General features: G+C 42.0%; 1 protein-coding gene across 1 annotated transcript in view; it reads right to left on the bottom strand.

Moving 5' to 3' along the window:
• Positions 1–18,176, bottom strand: part of LOC141145139 (meprin A subunit beta-like) — an 89,794-nt gene that overhangs the window by 31,556 nt on the left and 40,062 nt on the right. Inside the window, exons 8-11 of the mRNA XM_073631523.1 lie at positions 7,112–7,330; positions 3,803–3,949; positions 3,351–3,572; positions 2,544–2,993 (exon numbers count right to left, since the gene is read on the bottom strand). Of these exons, the coding sequence (XP_073487624.1) occupies positions 2,544–2,993; positions 3,351–3,572; positions 3,803–3,949; positions 7,112–7,330 (1,038 nt within the window). The remainder of the gene's footprint in view (positions 1–2,543; positions 2,994–3,350; positions 3,573–3,802; positions 3,950–7,111; positions 7,331–18,176) is intronic.

Here is an 18,176-nt window from a genome sequence, read left to right as displayed (position 1 = left end):
AAAATGGAGTCTTTATACACGATCCAGTAATCGGTCCAACCAGGAGACTGGTTAGTGTCAATCGATCTAAAAAGACGCCTACTTCCAACAATTCTTTTGTTTTGCAGTAGGCCAGTGGCACTTACAATTCACCTGTCTCCCCTTGGGTCTAACTACATCACCTCGTGTCTTCTCCAAAGTCTTGTTAGCTGTTGTGGCTCTGCTCTGAGTCAAGGGGGTTCATCTTCATCACTACCTAGACGACCTCCTTCTCCTGGCACAAGACAGAGGTCAACTTCTAGAACACAAAATCCTGGTCATCTCCACCCTTCAAGAGTTCGGGTGGCTCCTGAATCTAGAGAAAAGTCACCTGGAACCCTCACAGTCCCTCTCGCTTCTCAGAGTCAACTTCGGCACAGTAAAGGGCACCATCTCGCCGCCTGAGGAAAAGATTGTAGTGGTCCGAGACAGAATCCGCTCAGCCCTCCCTTCATCCCATCTCTCTGCCCTCCAGTGTCTGAAGGTGATTGGCACCATGGCAGCCACAATCCCCATGGTGAAGTGGGCCTAGTGGGGGACATGACCCTTCCAGAAAGGGTTCCTCCAACAATGGAGGTCCGACAACAAGAGCAAGCGCATCTACCTTACTCCGGCTATGAGGACATCCCTCCTTTGGTGGCTCCAGCGGTAAGATCTTCGCGAATGTCACTTGATCGTCCCCATCACATAGGTCACGATGACATCGGATGCCAGCAACAAGGGCTGGAGCGCTCATCGGAAGTATCACAGGGCAGATGGATCTCCCCTTCTCCTGGGGTTGTGTCCAACATCCTGTAACTATAGGGTGCATTTCAGGCGCTTCTAGCATTCCATCATCTAATAATGAAATCCTTGGTGATGCTCAGGTTGGACAATACAAGCGCAGTGGTCCACATAAGGAGGCAGGGTAGAACCTGCAGCTGGTCCCTGCTACAGGAAGTGGAGCCAATCATGAGCTGGGCTCAGATGGATCTTGTCCAACATTTCAGCGGTCTATATACCCGGCATCCAGAATGTTCAGGCAGACTTCCTTTCTCGTGTTCATATGAACAACAACAAGTGGTCTCTCCACAAAGAAGTGTTCGAGTGGCTCTTGACCCTGGGAGTGTCACCAGAAGTAGATCTCTTTGCATCCCCATGCAACAATAAGTTGGCTAAGTACTACTTAAGGTTTTGAGACCCTCAGGCCTATGGGATAGATGTCCTCATGGACCAGTGGAGGTTTAGAAAAGCTTATGTCTTTCCTCCGGTACCTGTAATACTTCAGTTTCTCTGGGGGCTCAGAACAGAGAAAGTGGAAGTGATAGCGATAATTCCTTTTTGGCCCAACGGGCCATGGTTGCCACTCTTGACACACCGCAGTTATCGGGACTCAGTTCCCCTGCCACTCAGGCTGGACCTATTGTCTCAGGGCACAACCCTGCACCCCTGTCCTTCCCACCTGCACCTCAGGGCCTGATTCTTGAGAGGGGAAGGCTTAAAGCCCAGGACATTCTTAGCTTCCTGCAATCAGGTCTAGACCTATCCCTATAAGTTAGCTCTCTTCGGGGACAGGTATCGGCCATATCGGTATTCACGGAAGTTTCATGGGCCAATCACTCCCTTGTTCGCCAGTTCTTCAAAGGAGCTATCAGGCTTAGGCCCCAGAGGAAGTCAAGGTTCCCCAAGTTCCCCCTCTTGTTCTGGATTTTCTTTCCCAGCTCAGATCAGGTCCTGGCAAGCCACTCTCAGTGAAGGAACTTACTCTCAAGACCACCTTCCTGTGGCTGTTACTTCAGCAAAAAGAGTGTCTGAAATCAGAAACCTGGGTTCGAGGGAGCCTTTTCTCACTTTCTTTCCAGACAGAGCAGTGTTAATTCCCATGCTGGGGTCGAATCCTAAAATGACCACAATTTTCCACGAAAATCAATAAAGGTGCTCCCCAGACAGAAAATCAAGATGTTCTTCCCGTTGATGTGGGGCACACTCTGAAACAATATCTGGAAGCCACAGCTCCCTTCCGTCAGTCGGACTTACTCTTCATCCTTCTCCAGGGAAAAAACAGAGGAATGCGGGCCTCAGTTAGATCCATTGCTGCATGGATCATTCAGACCATTCAAGGGGCTTATAAAGCAAAGGTGGCAGGGACAGCGCATTCAACTCTGAGTATTTCAACATCTTGGGCAGCTTTGCATCCCCTCCCAATGCCTGGAGTAGGCTAGTTACAGAACACGGCCGCTGGCTTGGAGCAAATATTTATGGGACAGGTGTCCTATATGGTAGTTATGGAGGCGGGGCTAACCTACAGGTATGCTGTCATTGAGTCTATCAGGAAAGGAAAATTACGGTAGGTATTTGATAGGAAATTTTCAGTTTTTTGGTCATGCATAGAGTAGCAAAATGCATAGACAAGAGAAAAGATGTTATTCAGTCAATTCATTATGTAGCAGTGCATTGTGTCTGGTGTTACAAAGACCAGGGTGTTATTACTGTACTTTGAGAGATCTCATTAGAAAGGGTATTTAATTAATCTGAAGGATTCTAACCTGATAATTGAGTTGGGTCAGTTGTAATACTCTTCATGGCCGATGTTCTCTGCAGACCATTAGGATTTTGATCCATGAACTCTACTGTAGCTTGCCTCCAAGGACAGGGCCATTGAAGGGTCCAATCATTCTCTCCAGTTATCAGATAAAGATATGCTGCAAGGTTATATGGGGAATATAGTGTAGCATATGACCATAGCGCAATTTGGTAAGCATAGCCATCATTAGAGTAGTATGGAGGACTATATACCACATCTTTTGTGAAATCAGAGCTGAAGTTTCTAATATGCCAAACATTCTGAGGACACTTAGTTTCAGACAAGTTGATATCATCGATGGAGATGCCACCAGCAGGATTTCCACTTCCTTTTATTCCTCGGAACACAAATCTGAATTTGTTTGATGTATTTATTGAAGAAAAATGAAGCTGCCAATAATCAGCGGGCTTGACTGCAAAACAGAGAACAAATTTCACTAAAATAATACATATTACTGGTCCATATAAAATATTATGTGAATTAGTATTTATTATTTTTTGGATATTACTGACTTGACTTGTCTACAAATCATCTGGAAGTTCAGTAAAAATCATGCTTAATGTCTGTGACCACAAGGAAAAGGAAGGCAAATTATTCCCAGGCCCTGGGGCTAGCATAATGATATAAATATAGGAAGATTCTGTCTGTACAATGCATGAGGAAAGATTTTCATTGGAAGTGATGAGCAAAGCTAAGAGCCTATAAGGGCTAATAAATACTGTAACACAGTATGCGGACAATACAAAAAAAAATTTGTTCTTCTTCTTACCAGATACAGAGTCCACTAATTTCAGAATTCCATTAGGGTAGTCAGGTGTGTATTCATTAATCCAGATTTGGAGCTGGTCACTTTCACTGCCACTGTGATAGTAGAAGAATTCCAGACACTGATATGCTCTCTTTGGGTAGAATAATCGGCTTTCAAGTGTAGCAAAACTCCCAAAGCTGCCCATGCTGGTGCTGAAGTGCATGAAGTAGCTGGTGTCTAAAACTTTATATGAGAATCAACAAGATAAATATGAGCTTGTATTTAAAAACTGTGACATAATCAGTAAAGAAAATTGTGGAAACCCATGACAACCAACCTACATTCACATTTATTCATCTAATTTCAGTAAAAGAAAACATGATCATTATATATATATTATTACCTAGAATATAGTATATTTACACTCTATCAAGTATTTTTTTTCTTCCATTGTCCAGTCCACAAGATGTTACCTTTTCCCAGGAAAGTATGATCAGAACTTGGCCCAGCTGGAATGCTAGAAACACGCTGCCAATCCAAAGTATCACTGTTATCCTGCAACATGCCACAAATGTCATCACGTTCAAAGTTGCATGAATCCAGAAAGGTAAGGGAGGATGCTGTGCAATAGAGAACAATAATTATACGTTAGCATGATTGACCAAAATGGATAAGTAATTATTTGAAAAAGGCAGAGGAAAAAACAGACATACAGTATGTGCTTGTATAGACACGGATAGCGTTTTTGTTTTTTAATAAAATGCTTAAAATGGAATTAAACGATGTAAACCTGAAAACAAATGCTAGGAGGTAGAGCAGAAGAGTTTGCATGCATCTTCCGTATAAAAAATATATTTCCCCTTTCTCCTAGCATTTATTTTCTAGTGTACATTGCCTGATGCACATAGATAGTGCAGTGCGCACTTCCAGCCCATTCCCAGAATCTGTAAAATACTGACAATAAATCAGGGTGCTGGGATGATGTAACTCCAAAATGCATTCACACAACATTGTTTTTAATAATGATGGCCATAATCAATCCATGTACTAAACACAGAACAGCCAACAAGAAGCTTGGTTCAAAAAAGATCTTCTAGCTGGGGAATCTTCAAAACCAACTTTTGCCCTTTAGGTCTCACGCACAAGGGTGTTTTGTTTTAACCCCTTAAGCTCTGGAAGGTTTTACCTTTTAATGACCAGGCCATTTTTTGCTTTTTGGCACTGTGCTTCTCGATCCACTTAAGCCCCAGACCATGTTGCTTGCCAAAGACCAGAGCACTTTTTGCGAATCAGCACTGCGTCGCTTTAACTGACAATTGCGCAGTCGTGCAACGTGGCTCCCAAACAAAATTTATATCTTTTTTTCCCCACAAATAGAGCTTTCTTTTGGTGGTATTTGATCAACTCTGTGGTTTTTATTTTTTGCGCTATAAACAAAAAAATAGCGACAATTTTGAAAAAACGCATTATTTTTTGCTTTTTGCTATAATAAATATCCCCCAAAAATATATAAAAAAACATTTTTTTCCTCAGTTTAGGCCAATGCATATTCTTCTACATATTTTTGGTAAAAAAAAAAATCGTAATAAGCGTTTATTGATTGGTTTGCGGAAATTTAAAGCATCTGCAAAATAGGGGATAGTTTTTACGGCATTTTTATTAACATATATTTTTTTACTAGTAATAGCAGCTATCAGCGATTTTTATCATGACTGCGACATTATGGCGTACACGTTGGACAATTTTGGAGCGATTTTGGGACCATTCACATTTATACAGCGATCAGTGCGATTAAAATTGCATTGATTACTGTGTAAATGTGACTGGCAGTGAAGGGGTTAACACTAGGTGGTGCTGTAGGGGTTAAATGTGTCCTAGGGATGTGTTCTAACTGTAGGGGGGATGGGCTAGCTGTGACACATCACTGATCATAGCTCCCGATCACAGGGAGCTATGATCAGTGACTCTGTCACTAGGCAGAACGGGGAGATGCTTATTTACATTACATCTCCCCGTTACATTACATCTCCCTGTTCTTCCTCTCCGTGAGGCGATCGAGGGTATCCGCGGAACCCACGACCTGACTTACGGAGCTCCCAGCCAGCATGCGCGTGCGCTGGCGGCGGCGCACACGCGATGGCACAGCGGCAAATTCAAAGGGACGTACAGGTATGCCCATTTGCCCAGCCGTGCCATTCTGCCGACGTACATCGGCGTGCGCCGGTCGGGAACCAATTAACTGGTAATTGCGCAGTCATGCAGCACTGTACGCAAATAAAATTTAGATAATTTTTTCACTCAAATAGAGCTTTATTTTGGTGGTATTTGATCACCACAGGGTTTTTATCATTTATTATATAAACAAAACTAAGTTTTGTAAAAAAAACAAAAAAATAAAAATTTCTACATTCTATTATAAAACATATCCAATAATAAAAATTTTAAAAAATCGAGTTTTCTTCATAAATTTAGACCAAACTGTATTTCACTACATGTCTTTTGTAAAAAAAAAAAAAAAATCTCAATAACTGTATAATTGGTTTGTATGAAAAATTGATCAATCCTGATGTACTGACGGCCAATCTCATTTGTTGAGGCCCTTAAAATCCCAGGACAGTACAGATACCCCCCAAATTACCCCTTTTTGGAAAGCAGACAGTCTGAGGCATTTAGTAAGTGGCATGATGAGTTTTTTTGAAGTTGTAATTTTTTTGTCAAGTTTTTTTGAAAATGACAAAAATAAAGAAAAATTGTTTTTTTCACAATTTTGTTTTACATACTGTCACCAGCACAGTACAACATAATCATGTGACTGGTGTGGCCGTGATCAGGGACACTGATGACAGTATGTAAAAAAAAAAAAAACGGGAAAAAAAATGTAAATACTATTTTTCAGTGTTTTATATAATTTTATTTGTTTTATAATTCTTAATTTAAACAATTTTCGTACAGACAGGCATGGGAGAAACAAACAGATTAAACTCAAACGGTGCATTGCTGCAGAAGAAAATTGCTGCTCGGTATCAAAAGACATGGTACAGTATATTGATTACCATTAATGGATGGCAATGGATGGCTCTCACTATCCAGTCCATACTTCAATTTTTAAACACTTATTGGCAATACCCATATATACGTGAACTGTACACTGCAAAAATAATAAAAAAGTAAACAAAAAGGAAAAAAGGAGGAGAGATCAGAAAAAGAAGGGGGGAGGGGGGGTGTCCCTCACCCATCCTCTGCTAGAGCAGACCTGTAATCCCTGGAACAAGTACATTGGGTCCAATAGAACCAGTTTTTGTTAAATTGCTCTTCCTCATCACATAAGGCAGCAGCAATACTTTCCATGGCATGAATATCAGCAATCTTGGTAGGCTGTAACGAAAATCTAGGGGGGAGCCCTGCTTCCACACTGCCGAAATACAGGCCTTTGCCGCATTCAAGAGGTGAACCATATTTTGTTTTAACTTTTTTTTTCTAAAGCACCATATAATATACATAGGTAAAGTCCCAGCTATAATGTTTGAATTGTAGATTGTGACAGCAATGTTTTCAACTGGGTTATGTTCATGACAGCTTTGATTACTGTACTAGTAATCTGTGATTGACTACAGTTAATCACATGGTACAGGGTGCTGTGATTGGCCCAGGTACCATGTTATAGCTGTGGGTCAATCACAGCTCACTGGTTTAAGATACAGAGCTGTTATAAATGAGATTCATTAAAATGACTGACAGGTTCACTATATGTTTTGTTGACTATAATCTTAGCAAGAACTTACTGCAGTTGTACAGTCGGTTTAACTTCAAGACATCACCATTACCAAAATCCGATTGTTTTCCAATTATATTTGTATACTGAGGATTCTTAGGTATGATTGTTGGATCGTTGCTAATCTGAAAAGCATTTTTGCTGTAATGCAATACAGAGGTATAATCATAAGGAACATTTAGAGAGCTGGATGTTTTATCATCATAGGCTTGGAAATTATGGTCTTTACCTAAAAAATAAAGATACTGTTTAGTTAAAGTTGTATTAAAAAAATGCATTATGTTCGATAGATAAGAAACAATCATACATATAAATATAATACATTAATATATGTGTATATTTGTCAAAATACATAATGTGGCTTTTCAGTTTAAACATTCTTATCTACTTGATACCTCCAAGGCTGCATTCACACTTCAGCGTTTTGAATCGTGGACAGATTTGCAGCGAATCTGCCCGCGATTTGAATGCGCTGATGTGTGAATGGAAAATCGCGGGACTCGCATTTGAGATGCTATTCATTTGAATGACACCTCAAATCGTGGCGCGGATCTGCCGCGATTGTCGCATGATAAATCGTGCTGCTACGGGAAGCATGTAGCCCAAAGTAGCTTACTTCATATTAAAGCATATGTATAGCCAACAGGTTTTTGTTTTAGTTAAAGTAGGAAAGGGTTAAAACCTCTGTTAATTTAAAACGTTTGTTAACCCCCCAACAAAAAAAAAATACAGATCTTGTTCTCTTAAAGCATGTTATACAGCACAGTGCTTGTGCTGTGTCATTTGGACCCCGTAACACCTAAAATACCTGGCTGATCCTGCCTAGCTATGCCCTCCCCTTTGCAAACAGACCACGATAATCATGGCTGCTGAGCCCTGACATCATGGTCTGTTTGCGTGCCTCCATCACTCGCAGCCTGCTATCTGTCTCCTGTGTCCTTCTGCCCCCTCCTCCCCTCTCTGCCTTTCTCTGCTCGTACAATGTGCCTGCCCCCCCTGCTGCTCTAACTGCTCTCATATCTTCTATTACATCATCCCATTCTCTCTGCATCATTATAAGAAGTTTCTCTGTGCCTGTGTTCTGTAAAAAAAACTGAATGATTCTAACTGTATGAACTCACCTCGCACTGCTCAGCTGCTTGATGGCGGCTCGACGCTCTGTCTTTCCTCTCTCCCCCTCCTCCTCGGCTGACATCAGCGGGAGGGCTAGGCCCCGCCCACTGTAGCCGTGACCTGGAGACAGAACAGGGGAGAGGAATCAGCTGAGCGTCCAGACAGGAGCTCATACAGGTAGAATCGTGCAGGTTTTCTTTACAGAACTCAGGCACAGGGAAACTTCTTATAATGGTGCAGAGAGGATGGGATGATGTAATAGAAGTGGGTTAACAACCACTTTAACCAGCTCAACTCCCGAGCAATTTTTTAAAATTTTTTGCATACATGTAAAAATCTTTTTTTTTTTTGCAATAAAATTACTTAAACCCCAGAACATTATATATTTTCCGAAAGCAGAGACTCTGTAAAATAAAAAAGGTGATAGTTGCAAATGCTTATGTCTCATGATTTTTGCACAACTGTTTATTAAATGCAAATTTTCAGGAAATATTGAAAATTTCCCCAAAGTGAAAGGACAGTTGTAACCAAAACAAATTTTGCCCTTGGAAGATTCCACTTATCTCTTGTTCTGATGACACCTCTAAAATGTTGAATTCTTGATGACAATAGACGCCTGACAGAGTGTGACAGCAGCAGTGATACAGACAGCAGAAATTCCTGACAGTTTAGCCTCTACTTACACTTCAAGGATATTAGCTTCTCATATCAAATCTGTTTTTACGCTTTTTATCTTATGATCATTCTAAAGTGAGTCGCATGTAAATCAAAATTAGGTTCGTTCTGCAAACAGCAAACAGAAGAATTGCTGAAGTTTCTTTTTATATGGAAGACACCATCATTGGGTTTTCAGCAGTGGCAAGTCACCCAATTTAGTGCCTCTAATATCTGATCCTACATTACAAATACATGTGCAGCCTGCAGTGCAGACATTGCTCCTTACAGAAAGGGATTGTATAGTGTTTTGTATATATTTTCTCTATACAATGGGTATATAAAATAACCACATTTTGTTGCTTTGCAGCCTGAAATGAAGACAGACACAGTTTTTGTTTTATCAAGCTGTATTTATAACATCCGAGTGAAAGATATAACACCAACATGTCAGAAAAAGAAAAAGAAAATCAAAAACAGAATTACTGAGTTAAAAAAAGGATCACCCCCTTGTGTCAGTATTTTGTTGAACCGCCTTTTGCTTTAATTACAGCCTTTAGTCTGTTGGAATATGTCTCTACTAACTTTGCATATCTATACTTTCTAATATTTGCCAACTCTTCTTTGCAGAGATGCTCAAGTTCAGTTAAATTTGATGGTGTTTGTGGACTTCAGTCTTCAAGTCATTCCATAGATTTTTAATGGGATTTAAGTCTGGGCTCTGACTAGGCCATGCAAGGACGTTCACCTTTTTATCCTTCAACCACTGTGTGGTCATTTTTGCTGTGTGCTTTGGGTGCATTGTCATGTTGGAAGGTAAACCTTCTTCCCATTGACAACTTTCCGGCAGAGGGCAGCATTTTCCTTAAGAATTATACAGTATTTTGCCCCATCCATTTTTCCTTCTATCCTGACAAGTACTCCAGTCCCTGTTGCAGAGAAACACCCCATAGTACTCCAGTCCCTGTTGCAGAGAAACACCCCATAACAGGATATTAGCAACTTCATGCTTTACCATAGGAATGGTGTTATTTGGATGGTGAGCTGTATTGGATTTCCACCAGACTTATCGTTTGGTGTTGGTGAAAAATAATTCAATTTTAGTCTCATCTGACCATCAGGGCTGTCTTTAATATTGATTGAACCCCGGGCAAATATTTTCTTACCCCTCCCCCCACACACACAAACACACGCACACAGACTTAAGCCAGCTATAGACGGAGCAATTTTTCTTTTCCTGCAGCCACAGGTTGCAGGAAACAAAATATATAGATTCCCCCCTCAACACAGTGTTGACAGGGGATTCCCTCCTGCAAAACCATTGTGTTCTCATGGCGGGGGAAGCTGTCCCCAGTGGCAGAACACATGATTATTGCTGGCGGCTATCAATAATCACATGTAAAATCTGACAGGCTGGTTGTACCCAAGTTGATAGATGGTACATTCAGCCTGTCCATACATTGATTAAATCTTGGTCAGTTCCTGCTGAACTGGCTGACATGTGAACTGTCTATGGCCAGCTTTATCTAAAAAAGTTACTAATGTACACATAAAGGTCCACACTCACTGATTGGTTGCTAAAGGTTACTGCACATCTTTGCCACTCACCGATTGGTTGCTAGAGGTTGCTGCACATCGTTATCACTCACCGATTGGTTGCTAGAGGTTACTGCACATCATTACTGCTCACCCATTGGTTGCTGGAGGTTACTGCACATCATTTTGCTTCACTAATTGTTTGCTAAAGAGGTTACTGCACATTAATACCATTCACTATTTGGTTGCTAGAGGTTACTGCACATTAATACCATTTACTGATTGTTTGCTAGAGAGGTTACTGTGCATTATTACCATTCCCAGATTGGTTGCTAGAGGTTAATGCACATTAATACCATTCCCTGATTGGTTGCTAGAGGTTACTGCATATTAATACCATTTACTGATTGGTTGCTAGAGATTACTGCACATTATTACCATTCACTATTTGGTTGCTAGAGAGGTTACTGTGCATGATTACCATTCACTATTTGGTTGCTAGAGGTTACTGCACATTAATACCATTTACTGATTGGTTGCTAGAGAGATCTGCACATTATTACCATTCCCTGATTGGTTGCTAGTGGTTACTGCACATTAATACCATATACTGATTGGTAGCAAAGAGAGGTCTGCAGGTTATTACCATTCCCTGATTGGTTGCTAGAGAGGTTATTGCACATTAATACCATTCCCTGATTGGTTGCTAGTGGTTCCTGCACATTAATACCATATACTGATTGGTTGCTAGAGAGGTTACTGCACATTAACACCATTCACTAATTGCCAGCAACTTACCCTGTGTCCTCTTCTGCAAGTTTCTTTGGTCCGGTCCTGCCCCCGCTATTAATCTCTTTCCTGCTGGCAAGAGAAGGGAGAGAAAAATCCACATACAGCCCGGTCTGTGTGTTTGATCTCCGCGCTGCTGACCGAAGAAGGGGGGGGGGGCGAGCGGGGGAACACAGAGCTGTTCTGTCTCACTTCCTGTCACAGTAGCTCCAGTTCTAACAGAGGGAGAAGCACGACTTGTGGCACGTACAGCCCACAGCTGTGCCTATCTCCTGTCACAGCATAGCCGCTTGAATTATTGGGCTTGGAGAGCAAGTGGGGGATCGGCTGCACCTGCTACACGAGGAATAATATTTGCGGGCAGCGCGGGCTCAGGGGGCAGCCACGATTGGCCCCACAACAATGATATGGCCCAGGGCAGCTGCCCCATTTACCTTGCGTTAGAGATGGCCCTACTGACCATAACATCTTTTTCTATGTGGCCTCAGAATCTTCAAGGTGTGTTTTGGCAAAGCTCAGTCGTGACTGCATGTGGCCTTTTTTGAGGAGTGGCTTTTTTCTTGCAACCCTCACATACAAGCCACATTTGATGTAGAATTAGTGATATTGTTGTCACATGCACAAATGACCACTCTTTGTCATAAATTCCTGCAACTGCTTTCGAGTTGCTGTAGACCTCTTGGTAGCCTCTCTGACCAATTTCCTCCTAGCCCCTTCATCGAGTTTAGAGCGACATCCTGTTCCAGGGAGGGTCTGTGTTGTACCAAATACCTTCCACTTCTTAATAGACTTCACTGTGCTTCTAGGCATTGATAAAGCCTTTGTAATGTTTTTTGTATCTAGCTCCAGACTTGTGACTGCTCACAACTTTCTCCCGGAGATTTTTTGGCAGTGCCTTGTCACCCATAGTTGATTGCTTTAGTTGCACTACCAGGGAGTGCAATAGTCCAGGAAAGCCTTTTTCATGCTGAGCTAATCAAAATGAACAAATATTATTACAGTTGAAAGTCAAATGGCTTTGCATGCAATTGAGAAGGCGATTAGCTTTACGTGTGTAGCGGTACCCCCGTAGGAGCTGCTGAATGTTGTAGTCTGTCTGTCACCATGCCCCAGCCAGGCACAAACTTTTCATTCACTCAGACACATGAAAGCAGTCCTTGCACTTGTTATTTTTTATCGAAGGGAATAAAACTTGGATGGAGATAGGGACTTATGAGATGCCCAGGTAATCAAACATCAGAATTTGGGACTCCTCCTGCACTGGCTTGCTTGCAGAGCATCACTCCTCGCTCCTTCTGCACATCACTTCCTTGCTTGCACTCTCCAGACTAGCTAGGACTGTAGACCTGACACTGGCTCAGCCAGGCCCAAAGCAGATGCCCTTTAAAGGCAGGGACAGCGCATCCCTATGGTGTAGCAAAATAGAAAAGTTCCAGTGCTAGGTGTCCCTGTGGCTACTGCTCCCAGCACCACCTCTTCAGGCACTGCCAACTCTCCTGGCTGCAGCTGCCCCTTTCCACTGCCCTTTCCACCACCACCCTCCAGACTGGCTCTGCACCCATCCCAAACTGCTACATCCCAGTCCTCTCAGGCATGCCCCCCAGTCCTCCCGAAGGTGTGAACACTCACCAGCCCTCTTGGCTGCCTCTGTGAAACTCCTGGAGACTTGCCCAGCAGTGTTCTCCGGCTGTCCTCTCTTGCTCCTCCTGTGCCTCCTGGCCAGGACACCTCTGTGGTTTGTAAGTGGGTCCCATCCGCACCCGAGCCCAGGCCCAGGCCCAAGGTCACACCCCCCAGACTGGAGAGCTCCTTCCAAGGCCCCGACAGCCTAACACTCCATCTCCATCTTCCACACGATCAACTCCCCCCAGATGGGTATTTGAGGAGGCCTGCCCTCTGCCAATCCAAGTTGGGGATTGGTCAGGGCTCCTTAGAACACCCCAGGTGGTTCCACCTCCCCTCTCCACCTCTCTTTCCAGAAAGTACCAGAAGATTCTGGAAAGAAGTGAGAGGTCCTAGTGACAGTCACCCAGCACTATTTTGAGCCACTCCCAACCCTGATCACCATAAAAAGCTTGGAAGTGTAGCTGTTCTCAACACAAAACTACATTATTCTAGAACACTAGAGGGTGCTACACCTGATTGAGTTTACAAGTGATTTTTAGAAGGGGGTGATCCTTTTTCCAACCCAGTGATTCTGTTTTTGATTTTCTTTTTTTTTTTTTTTTTTGGTGTTATAGCTTTCACTTGGATGTTATAAGTTGCACCGAGTAAATACAGCTGTATAAAACAAAAACTGTGTCTGTCTTCATTCCATGCTGTAAAGCAACAAAATGTGCTTATTTTAAAGGGAGGTGATTCTTTTCTATACCCACTGTATTTCATTTTCAGGAATGAAACATACAATTAGTAAAAATACTCTGTATGAATTTCTCATCTGTATATTTCCAGACAGCAAGTAGAGCCCAAGGCTTCTTTTCACTTATTTTCTTAGGGCTTTGTATAGTTAAACCTTTTTTTATCTTTGGACAGAGTAGGGTTTTTTTTACTGTCTGTGCCCCAGGAAATTGGATGAAATCCTATCTCAAAGTGATTGTAAAGTCTCTTTTTTTTCTATTAAAATAACAAACATATTATACTTACCTGCCCTGTGCAGTGGATTTTCACAGAGCAGCCCAGATCCTTCTTTTCTTGGGTGCCGATTCTGTGCTCCTGGCCCCTCCTTCCTGTTGAGTGCCCCCACAGCAAGCAGCTTTCTATGGGGGCACCCAAGCCGAGCTACAACTCTGTGTGTCCATTCAGACACGAAGTTGCGGTTTCGGCCCCACCCCCTCTCTCTCCTAATTGACTAACTTGCTTTGATTGACAGCAGTGGGAGTCTTGGACGGGTGAGACACTCGTGGACATTGCTGGACAGAGAGGGGGCTCAGGTAAGTATTAGGGGGGCCAAGGGGGGCTGCTGCACACAGAAGGCTTTTTATCTTAATGCAAAGAATGCATTAAGATGAAAAACCTTCTGATTTTACAACGACTTTAAAGCAGTTGTTGCTAGAATATTTGCCCCCATTCAATGATTTTTACCTCTTGTTCTGGTGACAGCTCTAAAATGCAGGATATTCCCCTACTTTCTATTTTGGCGATTATGGGCACCTGGATCAATAAAGGGGATAAATCTACCTAATGGGGACACTTACAGCAATAAAAACTGGACAAACAGTCTAACTATTCTCTACTCTACAGTAGGGAAAATAATTATTTGATCTCCTGCAGATTTTGGAAGTTTGCCAACTTACAAAGAAATTATGGTCTATAATTTATTATCATAGGTGTATTTTAAATGATAGAGACAGAATGTCAACCAAAAATCCAAAAAAAACCCACATGATACAAATGTTATAAATTGAGTTGCAGTTCAGTGAGTAAAATAAGTATTTGACCCCCAAGCAAAACACGACTTAGTACTTGGTGGAGAAACCCTCGTTGGCAAGCACAGAGATAAGGCATTTCTTGTAGTTGGTAACCAGGTTTGCACACATCTCAGGAAGGAATTTGGTCCACTCTTCTTTACAGATCTTCTCCAAATCCTAAAGGTTTCTTGGCTGTCGCTTGGCAACTCGAAGTTGCAAGCTCCCTCCATTAAATTTATATAGGATTAAGGCATGGAGACGGGCTAGGCCACTCCATGACCTTAATGTGCTTCTTCTTGAGCCACTCCTTTGTTGCCTTGGCAGTATGTTTTGGGTCATTGTCAACTTACTAAATCTGTAGGGGATCAAATAATTATTTTCCCCACTGTATTTAAAGCTAAAATAATGTTGTGTCTTTATATACACTTTATCACATACATACACCATTATTACCCACATGGAACCCCACAGGGTCCACTTTTTACACATCACGTTTAATTAATCCAAGATTGTCTAATCTAATCATTCATACTTACCACATTATTTGTTTCTAGATAATTTTGTGCAATGAGCCACACACCATCACCTTTTGTCACATGGACACCATCCATGCACCCATGCACTTCCCCATACCACCTGATAGCTGCAACCTGTGTACCTGCCACCTCAGCTCCTGCGGCGAGGTCCGTACCTCCTGCGCACCCTGTGCCAGTTGCCACATGCCGTTTTCACTGTCCGCTTTGGTAAGAGCGCTTGGCTAATTATTCATATTGAAATATCCTCCATTTTTATCCTTCTCTTACCAGAGTTGGTTTACTAATTTGTATATTCTTAAGGTAATTGTTGCATCTGATCCTGATGAGTGAACGTATTTACGAAATGCGTCGAGCTATAAGACAATTTTGATGCCACACTCTTATGATTAATCATGTTTTAACCTTTTCTATCATGTGATCACGGATGCAGTTTTCGGGCATGCCACTCTTGGCACCTGTAGGCCATGCCATTATGTTATGTGCAATATCTTACCACCCATGATTTATGTATATCGATATATATTTTCTATCTAATATGCTACATTCTGTGCATATCCCATTAATGTATATATATGAAATTACCTTTCTGCTACAATTATGTTACGAATAAAAATCTTTTACCCATACCTCCGCATTCCAACTGCTTCATTTAAAGTCCCAATTCCCCTTGATATGTACTTGAATAGGGATGGAGGCACTAACCTGTGCCTCATATAAAGTCCCAAACCTTCCCCTTTTTTTACAGAATTTACAGGGATGGAAGCAGTTGGAAAATTGGATCCGCAGTGCTCCCCTGCCATCCACGTGCGAGGTTTGCATATGGATTCTTATGCCCTGATGGGATTTGCACATTTGACACAGCCAATCAATTTGTTTATTTATATATGTATGTAATTATTAGTTTTACCACCATATAATAATAATAGATGCCAATCCCGGCACTGATCCTGTGTTTTCACATATATACCATTTCTTATCCCATGCACGCCTTTCCTTCGCCCAGTGTCATGTGCCTCTGTTGGTATACTGAGCATCTCGGTGCTGCTGGGGGTTTTTTCCTTAATGCAGGGGCTGCGATGCGCCCTGTGGGTCCTCCCCTCCTCCCTTTACACCTTTGTGTTCGGGAGGTTCGGGTGGACGCCCCTCAGCGCAACGGCGCCACAATATCCATGTCGGGCGTGTGACGTCACTTGTTGGCACCACCGCACTGACGTAGTGAGTACCATCTACGTGCTTCCAGTGAGGGAATTTGGCGCCAATCGCTAAGCAATCAGTTAGCTCAGGTGCGGACGCTGTCCCTCCTAGTACGCACGTACGTGGCGTTGGTGGCATGTACACATACACCCCAGTTGGAGTAGACCGTCTTCGCGGCCGCTCTCCTCCTGGGGTCTCTTGCGTACCAGCTGATTTTCCGCTGGTATTGCATGAATGCAGCCCACGGGTAAGTGTTCCCCATTTTTGTTTCAGCTTACCTCGGTTCATATGTCACATTTTTTCACACATATATTATTCCCCTGTTTTTAGTTTCTTTTGGCATCAGTATGCACATATCTAGGTAATTGACAATCACGTCCCACGCACAGATTGGTCATTTATTTAAATTCCCCTTCCAGCATCACCTCTCATGGAACCACATTGGGGTTAATATGACCTGTACAGTGTGAAAGGGCTGTTTGTTTAGCGACTGTACAGACCTAATGTGACAGGGGGGCAAAGGTGGTTGCGCAAACGTAAATACATATTGCAGAGATCTGAGTTAAAGTTTCATTCATAGGATTTAGTCTGCTCATTTCTAAATTAAATGCACATAAACATGGGGGGACTACAGTCTGAGTGTACTTTTGCATGTTGAACCAAATCCCATAAAATTAAAGGAAGTTTTTCTTTAGAAACCATGGAGGCTGGCTTTGCTGCTTTTTCACTTAATTTGTTGCCTGACTGTGATGGTGCCCCTTAGCTAAAATTTTTAGAAGGTCATCAATTGCAGCTTTCATTTTTTTCTCAGTAAAGGTTTACTTTAAAATGGCCCTGTGAACAATTAGCAAATAACAATGTTTCTGCAACCCATATAGTCAACTCAGGTACAGCTAATTGTGCACAAAGAAGCAAGCATGCTGTGTTGGTCTGACTTTGTCTTTACAAATGGAGAAACTTAAAGCATAACTCCACTTTTGTTGAGAAAAAACATTCCCCTCTGGGTGATCTATGTACATTGCAAGGATTGTAACAACCTTTGTTGCAGATTCCTACCTTTTGTTATTCTGAAGAAATCCCTGTGTGTTTGTCTGTGCCTCTGGGCTAAGTGAGTGTAATGGGAGTGGTTTCATAATTATCAGTCAGCTGTGGCAGCTGCAGGGCACTAATGAGGAAAGCTGCTGGGCCTGCATCATTTTAGACCGGCTCCTATTGGAAATATCTCACCAAAAATGACATTTTTGTTGCAGGGGATGCCTGAAATCTGACTTTTATCTTAGGCAGACTTCTGGGAAAATTGGTGAGCCAATCACACAAGCAGGAAACGATGTTTCTGGAGAGTGGTCAGGGCACATTCTGTGTATAGAACAACTCCATGTAGCCATATTGCTTTGCATTTATAGAAAATTACAGCGGCTGCAGTTTGAAAAGGAAAGGTAATTATTTAATAACATTCAATTACAATATGACTTGTATCGCAATTGTACACGCTATATTATTTTTTCTTAATTTGCTATTTTTTCCCCACGAAAGTGAAGTTACCCTATAAGCAATGGCCTAGCTCTGCATGGGGATTGGTTTGTCAGAAGAGCATTAAGAACAGGGATAATGGAATAGGTAAAAGGGGTGGGGGGTGGATACTATTTTTTTTTGTAACATTGCTTAAGTGTTCGTAGTCCATAGAATATACCCTGATATGGTTAATATATACTGCCCATGAGGAATTTATTAATTTATGATTATTTTATTGTATGCATAAAATGTATAAATTGAAAAGAGTTAATCAGATAATAAAATCATAATACTAGTTTTACTATGGTTACATCAATTTCATCTGATAGCTTTC

Source organism: Aquarana catesbeiana, linkage group LG05 (assembly GCF_042186555.1).
Source record: "Aquarana catesbeiana isolate 2022-GZ linkage group LG05, ASM4218655v1, whole genome shotgun sequence".
NCBI lineage: Eukaryota > Metazoa > Chordata > Amphibia > Anura > Ranidae > Aquarana > Aquarana catesbeiana.
The sequence above is the reverse complement of the archived record's forward strand: the minus strand, read 5'-3'. Positions and strand labels throughout refer to the sequence as shown.